This window comes from Glycine soja, chromosome 9, assembly GCF_004193775.1.
Source record: "Glycine soja cultivar W05 chromosome 9, ASM419377v2, whole genome shotgun sequence".
Taxonomy (NCBI): Eukaryota; Viridiplantae; Streptophyta; class Magnoliopsida; order Fabales; family Fabaceae; genus Glycine; species Glycine soja.
The window spans coordinates 19,685,899-19,699,683 of record NC_041010.1 but is presented as its reverse complement, the minus strand read 5'-3'; the positions used below and the strand labels follow the sequence as shown (position 1 = coordinate 19,699,683).

The 13,785-nt window shown below is 33.7% G+C and overlaps 1 protein-coding gene across 1 annotated transcript; it reads left to right on the top strand.

The window, feature by feature from the left end:
* Positions 1 to 6,571: 6,571 nt before the first annotated feature.
* LOC114368242 lies at positions 6,572 to 7,237 on the top strand. The gene has a single exon (XM_028325568.1). The coding sequence runs from the start codon at positions 6,650 to 6,652 to the stop codon at positions 7,235 to 7,237; it is 588 nt and encodes a 195-aa protein (XP_028181369.1). The 5' UTR covers positions 6,572 to 6,649.
* The last annotated feature ends 6,548 nt before the right edge of the window (positions 7,238 to 13,785 follow it).

Below are 13,785 nucleotides of genomic sequence, written 5' to 3'. Positions count from 1 at the left end.
TAGTGTTAAAGCAATAAGAAAAAAAATAGAGTAGAAGGACATTTGAAGGCAAAAATAAATCCACCTTACTTGGCATCACTATTTTTAATTAGCTTTGTTAGGAATAGAAATAAAAATCACTTTGCTCTTTTTTATAGGCTCACGTGATTGACTTGCCTGAAAACGTTTGATCAATTAATTATTTTTACGAAAAATGTCTTACTGACCAATCTTTAGGACATTGGTTAAAAAATTGAAAAGAAAAAATATTTTGTGTAAAGATACATAAGATTGTGTAAAAAAAATCTTAAACAACATCATTTTACACATCTTAATAATTTTTTCTTTTTAATTCTTTGACTAGTGTCCTCAGTAACATTTATCTTTTAAAAATAGGCAAAGAAAACTTGTTAAGTGCATTCTAATCACATAAAAAGCATGCACACTTGCCCATACAGGGCTTGTCAAGACACATTTATCCCCTAATCCTACTCAATACATAACTAATGTCAAGTAAAAGCTGAGAAACCTACACACATCCACTGTTTTGTTGCCAAGTTTTGCACGGCCCCACAAACCCATTTGTCTGACATCATACAACTGATGAATATAAGGTACTTCCTGTAACCATGATCAGCATCACAACCTTTTGCACTAGTAGTGTGAGAGACTAACAGTCCATCTCCACCGCAATGTTTCACACACCTGACAACTCTGCCAAACCGAGTGAAGCAGTAAAATATGCATCATTTCAAGCACTTCATGAATCTCGAAGTCATGTAGACGACAAGAAAGTCACCTCAATGTTGTCACCATCACCATCACGACTGATGTTGCGACCCAGGTCATCTCGGGTGACACTTGACCTCTTGTCCATCATGGAGGAGCCTGTGACAACAATCCGAATTTTGGGTATTGAGATTCAACCTTACCTCCCACCACCACCTGGGTCTGTCCGAATTTTGGGTGTAGAGCTTCGACCTTACCTTCCACCACCTGGGCCATTGTTGGAAATCGACGCTCCTGTATCCAACGCAAACATGAAGCCACAACCCTCATAATTGGTCTACCCTGTTCCGAGAAGGAAGCAATTCGGATGGCAGAGCTGGATTTGAGTTTGAAGATTTAGGGAATTTCGTGTCTAAGGTTTTCAATCGAGTTTGCTTGAGACTTAATTGAGTTTTTACATTCTGTTTGTTTTTCTAATTTATGTTTCACAAGGCCTTGTGAATTTAGTCCAAGCTAATTCAAGTTGGTGATAGGTCGTGGATTTTCAATAATAATTATGTCCTTTGAAATAAATTTCAATCGATTAATTAATATGGTTTGGTAGTTGGTCATGTGTGTTAAAATCTGCTAGTTCTTTAATTTTGTTCTTCTTCACATTTGTAAATTCACTAAATTGTAACAAAAATTATACGTATTCCCTTACCCAAAAACAGGTTTAATCCCAAATAGTACATATCCTAATTGAAATTAAAAATGGTATACCACCAAGGTTTAGAATTTGGATCGCTGATGGACATATGAGAGAACAGCACCATGAATTATATGACGATGAATTGGATAGAACTAACACATACGCACAATTTTTTCCTTTCACATTAGAAAAATGACAACTTTCTGTGTCCTAGGAATAGTAACGCATATAATTTACAGCATTTTTTATGAGAAGTTAAGTTTTAGGCTACCAGAACATGACAGAAGTCTATTCAAACGGTTATAATGTCCAGAAAAGAAATCATTAAATATTCAGATCACTCAAAAAATTAAATTAAAATATTCACACAATTATACTTTGTTGAAACTGTCTGTTTAAATGAAATAAAATTAATGATATTAAAGACATTGACATTTAATATTAATTTCAAAACAATTAAACTGTTTAGAATAAGGGCATTTGAGTCCAGTAATTAATTAGCTTGTTTTAATATCTTTTTTTTTATTACAATTTGTTTGAAAAATAACTTCCTTGCCCTTTATTATAGATATACACGTGGTTAACATGCATGTAGCTTCATCCAATTCTAACTCATGTTTTTTAACATTGGTTAGTGTGTTATGTGCATCCATGTCACACTGATCAAACTCAAAGGTTAATTTGGTAACACCTGTTTAGTAACATAATTTTATTGGAATGCTAATGATATGTTTGTAAATACACTCTACAACCGATTGAAACTTATTCAAAATTATTAATTTTACCAAATCCTATCTTTAAATTAGTGTTTTTTAATAAATTTCAGTCAATTATAAAGAGATGTTGGAATGCTAGTGTCATTGAGAGTCTTCCTAACATTTTTACTTAAAATGATATATTTTATTACATTAAGTGATGACATGATTTAATGGAAAGATAGTCAATGAGAATGCTCATAGCATTTTTCTTAAAAATGATATGTTTTCTTACATTATATGAATTAATTTTAATAAATCTAAAAAAGATGTATCATATTTGTTTATTCAATTTAGTCATGTTATAATGTATCATTTAGTTTATACCTAAAAAAAATATTCACACAAATATTATATGTAATGATGTCTCTAAAAACTAGCAAATATACAAATATGTATATGTAATCTTTCTAAAGATTTTATATAATTTTATTTTTCATAACTTCTTTTCCACTTTGTTTTTTTTTTTTCTTTCTTTGTATGAGATGAATTGATTTTGAGTCGATTTGATTCATTTTTAGTCCTGACTATAACTATTGTATTTGAAATGAATTCAAAAATCCAACTTATCTATTTATATTTGAAAAAAACGAAAAAAAAAAATCAATCCATCATATGTCCAAGTAACCAGCAAGTATTTGTCTTCCCATGATTATTTTCTATAATAACAGTAGCACACAAGACCCTTTTTAATTTGATTGTAACAATATTTTATAGATGCTGTCAATTAGAATATTGATCTATCATCTTCTATTTGAATTGGGCTCTCCATTTTATGGGACAAGCCAAATCAATGACTGAGTTAGATCCTTAGAAATGCTTTTCAGTTGAATGACGTTCATTCATGATCATACATATGTCTTCAAATTTTTAACGAATGCTTTATGAATAAAACCACAAATGGATCATAAAAAATGAACAGATTGGTCGGATTGATTCTTGATAGAAGTAAATAATATTCGTGGTCCTTGAATTTAACATTTTTCCATTAAATCAATTCCTCAATTACTATATATATTAAGAAACATTAACTAAAAGGGTGATATCCCATGTTATGTTAAGTGCCTTGTTGGGTGTCTTCTGAGTTACACTCCATAACTTGTAGACCAATAAATTAAAATCACTTCATTTTTCTCTTATAAACATAATTTCTTCGTGTAATTATGATCCATATGGTTCTCTTCCTATGCTACATGAAATAAATATCATCTTAACTCTTTTTTTTTTGCACAGCAAAAGAGGGATATATATTAATATAAATCTGAATGTATGTTGTCAAGAAATGTGCGCAAACAATAACCAGACGGTCGATTTACATAGAAGAGAAGTTTATTGGCCCACTTCTAAATAAATCCAGCAAACCACAAAAACTCAATTGTTGCATGTAATACAATTATAACAACAGAAAACACACATAGAATACTACGTATCGCAACAACACAATACAAAGCTAGGGAAAAATAATCTTTTGTAGCAAAATCCCAATCTATTTTTTTTGTTTCTTTAAACTTTATTTCTCTATATATAGGAGTTTGCTATAACTTACACTCATTTTAAGAAGTAGTTAGCAAGCTATAATTACAAAACAAAAAAATACACCCACTTATTATTACAAATGATAAATATTTAACTTAATTCATCAATAAAAATATGGATTTAATAATGTTCACTTAACATTCTCATAAAAATCAATTTTTATATAAACGTGATTGAATTTTTATAAATAAAATATTATTGTTAACATCAATTATAAAATAGTCAATGTTGTAAATTTTCCTAAACATTCTTATTTTAAAATTTATGTTGTGAGTGCTAAGTTAACATCCACTTTCCATAAAACTTATATTGATATTTTTTTTTTGCTTAAGATGGGTTTGTTAAAACCGATCATGTCAATGTTATTTTAATATCAATTTCACTCTATCTGATGAGTCCTTCCCCTAGCTCCTTCGAAAACTTTTGTTCCCTCTCTTAGTTGCTCAAAACCCTCAAACCAAACCCCTCCGTTGCCACAATCTCTTCTCCCAAATCCTATGGCGGCTACCTCTTCTCTCACCCAAAACCTCCCCCTTTATTCTCGACACTAATTTTCCTCTAACCCTAACCCTCGTATGGTTCACCTGCAACCTATGCTCCCACTACAACTTTCAAAATATCAACATGAATTGTTGTCACCTACACTGATGTCCTCCGTCGCCGTCATCAAAGTGGCCATTCCCAGGTACCCTATCCGCCATTATCTTTGCATCTTTTTTTGTCATTGCTTCTCTTGGAGATTCTGTAGTTGCCACCACAGTCTCGTAGGGTGACCTAGCTCCACTCAAGGAGTTGCACGTGACCCCTAACACTGTAGTTAGGAAATGGTTTCCTTTTGTTTGGTGCTACATCATTTTTCCATTAAATGCCCCAATGAGCCTTTGGTCACAACATACACTTCTGATTCTGGTTGCTGCCTAAGTAAAGATGGCTACTTCTTTGTTGTATGAGGAATCACAAGGAATCACAAGGAATCAGAACCTTAAGCTCTGGGCTGCTGAATTTTTTTTCTCAAAACTGAAACATAAATGGGGTAAACATATAGTAAATCTAACATCTGCAAGAAGTCTGAATTTTACCTTGCAGTCTTTTACCAAAATAAAATTAGCGTCAATCAGTCTTTTCCTTGCAAATATATTACTGAATTTCATCTTTAAAGACTTCTATTTGAATCAATTATTATCTTATATCAAATATGGTTTGTCAAATCTTTTTGAGAAAAAAAAGCTAGGAATGAGTGCAGTAACCATCTTCCAAGTCCCAGACGAGGACCTTCCTATCAACTCCACTAGTGTTGGAAACTTTGATAATAGCAAGTGCTAGTGACTAAAGGGAAGAAGAAAAGATCATAGAATATGCAAGGAAAAAAAGAAAATCCCCTACTGATTTCCTTCATGAGATAAAAAAAAGGCAGATGAAAATGAATGGGAATCGATAAAGTTTTTTTCTTCGATAAAGACATTCTGCTAACCCTGCTTATAGGAACCCATCCCTTTTTTGTTATAAGGTCAACTTCTTTCATTATTATATATATGAGAATAAGGGCTAATAACAGATGATAAAAGAAAAAATTCAACCAATATATAACTGAGGTATTTGTGTGACCTTAATAACCTGGGATATCGTTGGAGTTATACTTTGTTCTATCCCCAATCATCTTAAAAGAAATTATATTGTTCTTGGTTTTTTAAAGTATAATATATGCTAAATATATAATGACTCTTTCTTTTGTAAAAACTATAAAATGTAGTATTTCTATGTTCAAGTCCTGATAAAAAAAATTTATTACATTTGTTCATCAATGGCATTATTTCTTTTTATTTCCATTCATCATGAGATTTTTAGAGGATTTGTGTTACTCTCCTTGTCATAGTGGAACCACATTGCTTTCATTCCATTTACTTATAGTTCTACAATTGATTTGATCCTGCAGACCTGCACTTTTGCATAGCACATATAACTTGACATTTTGTGTAGTTCAATTTTTAACATAACGACTTCTATTAGATTTTAGTTTAACCCCTGCGATAGAATTGGTACAAATGTGTTATGCCATTATTAGTCATTCATTAGACTTTTTTATCTGCTCAACTATAAACATTTTTTTTATCAATGACATGGAACTTTATAGTAATAATATAACTGGGGAAATCCCACTCAAGCTTGGAAGTTTGACAAACTTGGTGAACTTGGATCTTTACATGAATGGCATTGTGACTGAAACAGTGAATCTATAGTTGTAGACAGATTTTTGAAACCTTGATCTGTTGACTTTTTTCATTTTAATTTAATTCATTTTACTAAGCCTGGTATTATTAAAATTTAAAACTAAAACTCTTACAAGTTAATTATAAACTTTCTCTAGTTTACTTTGAAGTGGTAATGCTCTATCATACAACCCCTTTACTTTCATTTTTGTCCTTTTGTGTCATCATTTTGCTTAGCGAAATTCTTGCTTAGTTGATATTAGTCACTGGATTAAGATTGCATGCCTTCAAAGATCATATTTATTACTCCCGTGGCTAGAAGAAGCAAACTTGTGTGACATGGAATTGTTGAAATATAAACTTGATTTGGGCCTAAATTAATTATTTGGTTCCTTGGACTTAGTTATTTTGGGCTTAAGTAATTATGGGTCATGTTTCTAGAGAATTCTTGTAGTGTTTGGAGTGTCTAGATATTTCTTATGGTTGTAATATTCTCTAGAATACTCTTTGGATCTCTAGAGTTGAGAACTCTCTAGAATTAGTGTGTCTAGAGTTCTCCTTAGAGTAGTATAAATAGAGATGTAATCCTACACATTTGTATCAAGCAAAAATACAAAGTTTTCTCCTCCATAAAGAATTCTCCTTCCTATCAAGTTTCTATTCAAAGTCTCCAATATTCCTAAACACTTTTCCTAAACATAAAAAGCCTTATTTCCAACAAATTGGTATCAGAGCTTCAAGATCCTCAAAAGATGGCGAATGGAGGTTTTCCTTTCCAAATGCCGATGCTCACAAAGAACAACTATGATAATTGGAGTATCAAGATGAAGGCGCTACTAGGAGCTCAAGATGTGTGGGATATCGTAGAGAATGGCTTCGAGGAGCAAGATGAAGCCTCGCTAAGCCAAGGTGTAAAGGAGACGTTGAAGGAGTCAAGAAAGAGAGACAAGAAAGCTCTCTTTCTCATTTATCAATCGGTGGATGAAGATACATTTGAGAAGATATCCAACGCAACGACGGCCAAAGAAGCATGGGATAAGCTTCAAACTTGCAACAAAGGAGTTGAGCAGGTAAAAAAGATTCGTCTTCAAACTCTTAGAGGTGACTTTGAGCGTTTCTTTATGGAGGAGTCTGAGTCAATTTTAGATTATTTTTCTCGAGCATTGGCCGTAGTCAATCAACTTAAAAGAAATGGTGAAGATGTTGATGAGGTGAAGGTCATGGAAAAAATACTTCGAACTTTAAATCCAAGTTTTGACTTCATTGTTACCAACATTGAAGAAAAGAAGGATTTAAAGACCATGACTATTGAGCAACTCATGGGTTCCTTACAAGCATAGGAAGAAAAACAAAAGAGAAAAATTAAACAAAAGGAGACTACGGAGCAACTACTACAACTCAACATAAAGGAAGCAAACTATGCAAATTATAAGAGCCAAAGAGGACGAGGTCGCGGCCAAGATCGTGGACGTGGACGAGGACATGGAGGAGAAGGAAGAGGTGGTTACAACAACCACTCCAACAAATTCAACAATGGAGAAAGAAGTTGGAATCCACAAGTAACAAGAGGTCGTGGAAGAGGAAATTCATGGTCGAGGTATGACAAATCACAAATCAAGTGCTTCAATTGCAACAAGATTGGTCACCACGCATCCGAGTGTAGATTCTCGAAGAAGGTTGAAGAGAAAGCTAACTTTGTAGAAGAAAAAGGCGGAGAAGAAGAAACTTTGCTACTCGCGTGCCAAAACAAATTTGAAGAGAAAAGAAACAAGTGGTACCTCGACACCGGCGCAAGCAACCACATGTGCGGCGATAAAAGCATGTTCGTGGAGATCAATGAAGCGGCAACTGGCGATGTCTCATTTGGAGACGACTCAAAGATACCAGTCAAAGGCAAAGGTAAAATTCTCATACGTTTGAAGAATGGGAGTCATCAATTCATATCCAATGTCTACTATGTGCCTAACATGAAGAATAATATTTTGAGCTTGGGACAATTATTAGAGAAAGGCTATGACACCCATTTGAAAGAACATAGTCTTTTCTTAAGAGATTGTAGACATAACTTGATTGCTAAGGTGCCTATGTCAAAGAATAGAATGTTCCTCTTGAACATTCAAAATGATGTGGCAAAGTGTCTCAAGGCTTGCTATACCGACTCTTCGTGGCTATGGCATCTACGGTTCGGGCACCTCAACTTCGACGGTCTAGAACGTTTAGCGAAGAAGGGGATGGTGAGAGGCTTGCCTAGCATCAACCACCCAGACCAACTTTGCGAAGGATGTCTAATTGGGAAGCAATTTCGTAAAAATTTTCCAAAGGAATCAACAACAAGAGCAACAAAGCCGCTAGAGCTCATACACACCGATGTCTGTGGACCAATCAAACCCAATTCATTTGGTAAGAATAAGTACTTTCTCCTCTTTATTGATGATTATTCTAGAAAAACCTGGGTTTATTTCTTGAAGGAGAAATCAGAAGTGTTTGAAAACTTTAAGAAGTTCAAACCCCTCGTGGAGAAAGAAAGTGGTCTTTCCATCAAGGCCATGAGATCTGATCGAGGAGGAGAGTTCACTTCAAATAAGTTCAACAAATATTGTGAAGACCATGGAATCCGTCGCCCACTGACAGTGCCAAGATCGCCACAACAAAATGGAGTAGCAGAGAGAAAGAACCGGACCATACTTAACATGGTGCGAAGCATGCTCAAAAGCAAGAAGATGCCGAAGGAGTTTTGGGCTGAAGCAGTGGCATGTGCAGTTTACCTAACAAACCGTTCCCCAACAAGAAGCGTGCATGAAAAGACACCACAAGAAGCATGGAGTGGAAGGAAGCCTGGGATCTCTCACCTCAAAGTGTTTGGAAGCATTGCCTATACCCATGTTCCAGACGAAAAGAGGACAAAGCTCGATGATAAAAGTGAGAAGTACGTGTTTGTGGGTTACGACTCAAGATCCAAGGGATACAAGCTCTATAATCCAAATAGTAGAAAGATCGTCATAAGTCGCGACGTGGAGTTCGATGAAGAAGATTGTTGGGATTTGAGTGTTCAAGAAGATAAGTATGATTTTCTTCCTTATTTTGAAGAAGATGATGAAATTGAACAACCAATCACAGAGGAACATATTACACCACCTGCCTCACCAACACCAAGGCTGGATGAAACAAGTTCAAGTGAGAGGACACCGCAACTAAGGAGCATTGAAGAGATTTATGAGGTAACCACAAACCTAAACGACATTAACCTCTTTTGTCTTTTTGGTGATTGTAAGCCTCTAAGCTATCAAGAAGCGGCAGAAAACATAAAGTGGAAAGACGCCATGGACGAAGAAATCAAGTCAATCACGAAGAATGATACGTGAGAACTTACTACACTTCCACGAGGACACAAAGCAATTGGAGTAAGATAGATGGGTGTACAAGGCAAAGAAGAATGCTAAAGGAGAAGTGGAGAGATACAAAGCAAGATTGGTGGCTAAAGGCTATAGTCAAAGACAAGGAATTGACTATGATGAGGTATTTGCTCCTGTTGCTCGTCTTGAAACTATTAGACTGATCATTTCTTTGGCAGCCCAAAATAAATGGAAGATCTATCAAATGGATGTGAAGTCAGCCTTCTTGAATGGTTTTCTCGAAGAAGAAGTCTATATTGAGCAACCACTGGGCTATGAAGTAAAAGGGCAAGAAGAAAAAGTCTTGAAGTTGAAGAAGGCGTTGTACGGTCTCAAGCAAGCACCGAGAGCTTGGAATGTTCGAATCGACAAATACTTTCAAGACAAGAACTTCATCAAGTGTCCATATGAGCATGCGCTCTATATCAAAGCGCAAAGTGGAGATATTTTGATTGTGTGTTTGTATGTAGATGACTTGATCTTTACAGGGAACAATCCAAGCATGTTCGAAGAGTTCAAGAAAGATATGCCAAATGAATTTGAGATGACGGATATAGGGCTCATGGCATATTATCTCGGCATCGAAGTAAAACAAGAACACAAAGGAATTTTCATCACCCAAGAAGGCTATGCCAAAGAAGTCCTTAAGAAGTTCAAGATGGATGACACCAATCCAGTTGGCACCCCGATGGAATGTGGCAGCAAGTTGAGCAAGCATGAAAAAGGAGAGAATGTGGATCCAACTCTTTACAAAAGTTTGGTTGGAAGTTTACGTTACTTGACATGTACAAGGCCGGATATTCTCTATGCTGTAGGAGTAGTAAGTCGCTACATGGAAGCTCCAACCACAACTCACTTCAAGGCGGCAAAGAGAATCCTTCGATACATCAAAGGTACAACAAACTTTGGCTTGCACTATTACTCTTCTGACAATTATGACATTGTTGGCTATAGTGATAGCGATTGGAGTGGAGACATGGATGATAGAAAGAGCACTACTGGTTTTGTGTTCTTTATGGGAGATACTGCTTTCACTTGGATGTCAAAGAAGCAACCAATAGTCACACTATCAACTTGTGAAGCCGAGTATGTCGCTGCCACATCAAGCGTTTGTCATGCAATTTGGCTAAGGAACTTGTTGAAAGAGTTAAAAATGCCACAAGAAGAACCTATGAAAATATGTGTTGACAATAAATCAGCACTCGCTTTGGTAAAGAATCCAGTCTTTCATGAAAGAAGTAAGCACATCGACACCCGTTACCACTTCATAAGAGAATGCATTGAGAAGCAGGAGGTAAAGTTGAAGTATGTGATGTCTCAAGATCAAGCTGCCGACATTTTCACAAAGCCACTCAAGTTGGAAACTTTCGTGAAGCTAAGAAGTATGCTTGGAGTCACAAATCAAGTTTAAGGGGGGATGTTGAAATATAAACTTGATTTGGGCCTAAATTAATTATTTGGTTCCTTGGACTTAGTTATTTTGGGCTTAAGTAATTATGGGTCATGTTTCTAGAGAATTCTTGTAGTGTTTGGAGTGTCTAGATATTTCTTATGGTTGTAATATTCTCTAGAATACTCTTTGGATCTCTAGAGTTGAGAACTCTCTAGAATTAGTGTGTCTAGAGTTCTCCTTAGAGTAGTATAAATAGAGATGTAATCCTACACATTTGTATCAAGCAAAAATACAAAGTTTTCTCCTCCATAAAGAATTCTCCTTCCTATCAAGTTTCTATTCAAAGTCTCCAATATTCCTAAACACTTTTCCTAAACATAAAAAGCCTTATTTTCAACAGGAATGTTAGGGCTATGATTTGATTTACCTTTTATTATGAGCCTTGGTCTACTATAAATTGCTTCTTTGTTCTTTGTTTCTTTTATTTTAATACCAGATTGTGGAGGTGTGGAGTATGCAAGAAATAATGGTATCCTAGTTATATTGTTTCCTAAAACAAAGGATGAATCCAATGGATTATCTCCTAGTGACCTTGTTGATACACTAAAGTCAGATTATTTACTTCATTTTCTGCAATTGTATTTAACTTTACGTGGTTACGTTATTAACCTATAATACTATTCCAATTGTACACTAAAGTCACTTTACGTGGATCATCTCATTTTTAACCTATAATACATTATTATCCTATAAAAACAAAAAGACTATCCTTGGAGCCACGGATAGAGCTAGTAGTTGCAAGAAACAAAGCAATCGACGGGTAACTCATTTATGTTAGAAATTCTGTTATTCTTGTTTTTGTTGTCTAGGGAGTGTATTTTTATTATCATGGATAGTCTGTAACTATGCTAATTTCTATTGATTTTTTGTCTTCCTACTTCCTATTGATTTATAAAAATAGAAGACTATCCTTGGAGCCACTAATAGGACAAGTATCTAAGTTCAACTACTGAATTCCATAGATGGCATCATTTAGTTAACTATTTGTAAATGTAATAGTAATTCCAATATAAATATATATTGTATCACTAAAACTGCTTGGGACTGGTTATGTTTTGAAGGATAAATTATCTTTTTAATTCATAAATTACTTACATTTTTTTGTTTTAGTCCCTAAACTTGTCAAGTCTATTATTAGTCCCTTAACTTTTTGTTCATCCTTAATTTTAGTCCTTTAACATTTTTCCATCGTTACTTGTAATCCTTTTAAGGGACTAAAATTAAGAACGGAAAAAAAATTAAGGGACTAAACATCAAAGACAAAATAAAAAGTTAAAGACTAAAAATTTGATTAACAAAGTTTGGGGGACTAAAAACAAAAATTTTAAAAATTTTAAGGACTAAAAGATAGTAAATCCTACTTTGAATTACAGGTTGAGTTTATTGTAAGAACCAAAAAAACATTTTAATAAAATGACAATTTACATCGGTTTTGTCAAAATTGATATTCAAATGTGTTATACAAGATCGATATGTGCTATACAACATCCGTTTTAACCAAAACCAATGTGGCATAGTACATTTCAACATCGTTTTTGACAAATCCAATATCGTATAGCACATTCAACATCTGTTTTACTAAAATGGATGTTGTATATGATTTTTAACATCAGTCTATAGAAATCACTTTACATATTATACAGTTTTGACCACAAATTAGTAGGGGTGGTCATAGTTTGGTCATTTAAATAACCATAACTATAACTAAAAAATATTGAGATTATAAGTATTTATAATAACTATAACTACTTATAATTTGCTATAACTGGTTATTGATTTTAAAAACTGGTTTGATCAGCGTTTTTGAATATACTTTCTTTGGTCTGAAATATACAGAAAAAAAAAACATTTTTCATGGTCTCAAATATAAGAAAATTAAAACTAACTTTACCTTATTTAATGATGTTATCTTTAAAATATCTTTCATTTAATGGAGATGTTAGTTTCAATGACTTTTTCTCATCTTGATATCAAACTCCAATGAAGGGTAAATTGAAAAAATATAAATTTAATTGAAATTTATGCAATTAAATGTGGTTAACTAACTTTCTTATTAGTGTATCATTTTTTTTCTTATATTTGAGACCAAAGATAATAATTAATTTTTTGAAATAAAAATAAATTATATCTAGATAAGTTATATAACCGGTTATGGATAAATATAAAAATAAGTAATTTGAAATAATCATTTCTATAAAATTAGTTATAGTTTTATAACTACTTTTATTATTATTATTATTATTATTATTATGAAAGTAGGAAAAAAGTAGATCGAATATGGGCATTTGAGGGGGACAATTAATCCCTCTTATTTGGTATCACTAATTTTATTAGCATTGTCACACACTTTTTTTTTTAAAATAGGAAAAGAATTTTTTATGAAAACATTCTGATCTTATTTCATGATGTGCAACGATTTACAACGGGCAACAAAATTATAACATTTACACATGTCCCAGTCCCACAAATAAGATACAAAGCATTCCCATTTGTCAATACAATTGGTTTGTCAAGTTACATTAATTTATCCCCAAATACTTCTTAATTAATAACTAATACGTCAAGCAAAAGTAGCTATATATATGACAGTAAAAGGTTGTTTTGAGTGACTAGAACCCCAAACACATCCAATGCTCTTTTGCCAAGTTTGCACTCCCAACACATTAAGTTTGTAGCACTTGTAGTTTGAGAATGCATCACAACCAAAATGACTGACGACAACTCTACCACGTTGAGTGAAACCATAAAGTTAATACTTTTAGACGACCATAACGTCACTTCTGTGTTGTCATCACCATCACTGTTAGAACAAAGGATGAAAGTTTGAAAAAAAAAGGAAAAAAAAAGAAAAAAAAAGCTTCAAGTCTCACATCACTCAGGATAAACACTTGAATAGTGTTTCACTCCCTATATATAGAGAGCTCATTTCTTCATTTTTCCTTGTCCCAGTTGAGAAGCATTTCCTCAACTTTTATTTCTCCCTCCCATTTTTCAACCGATGCATTTCCGGCAAACTTCTCCCTCTTTCTTTCTGTCGCTCTAT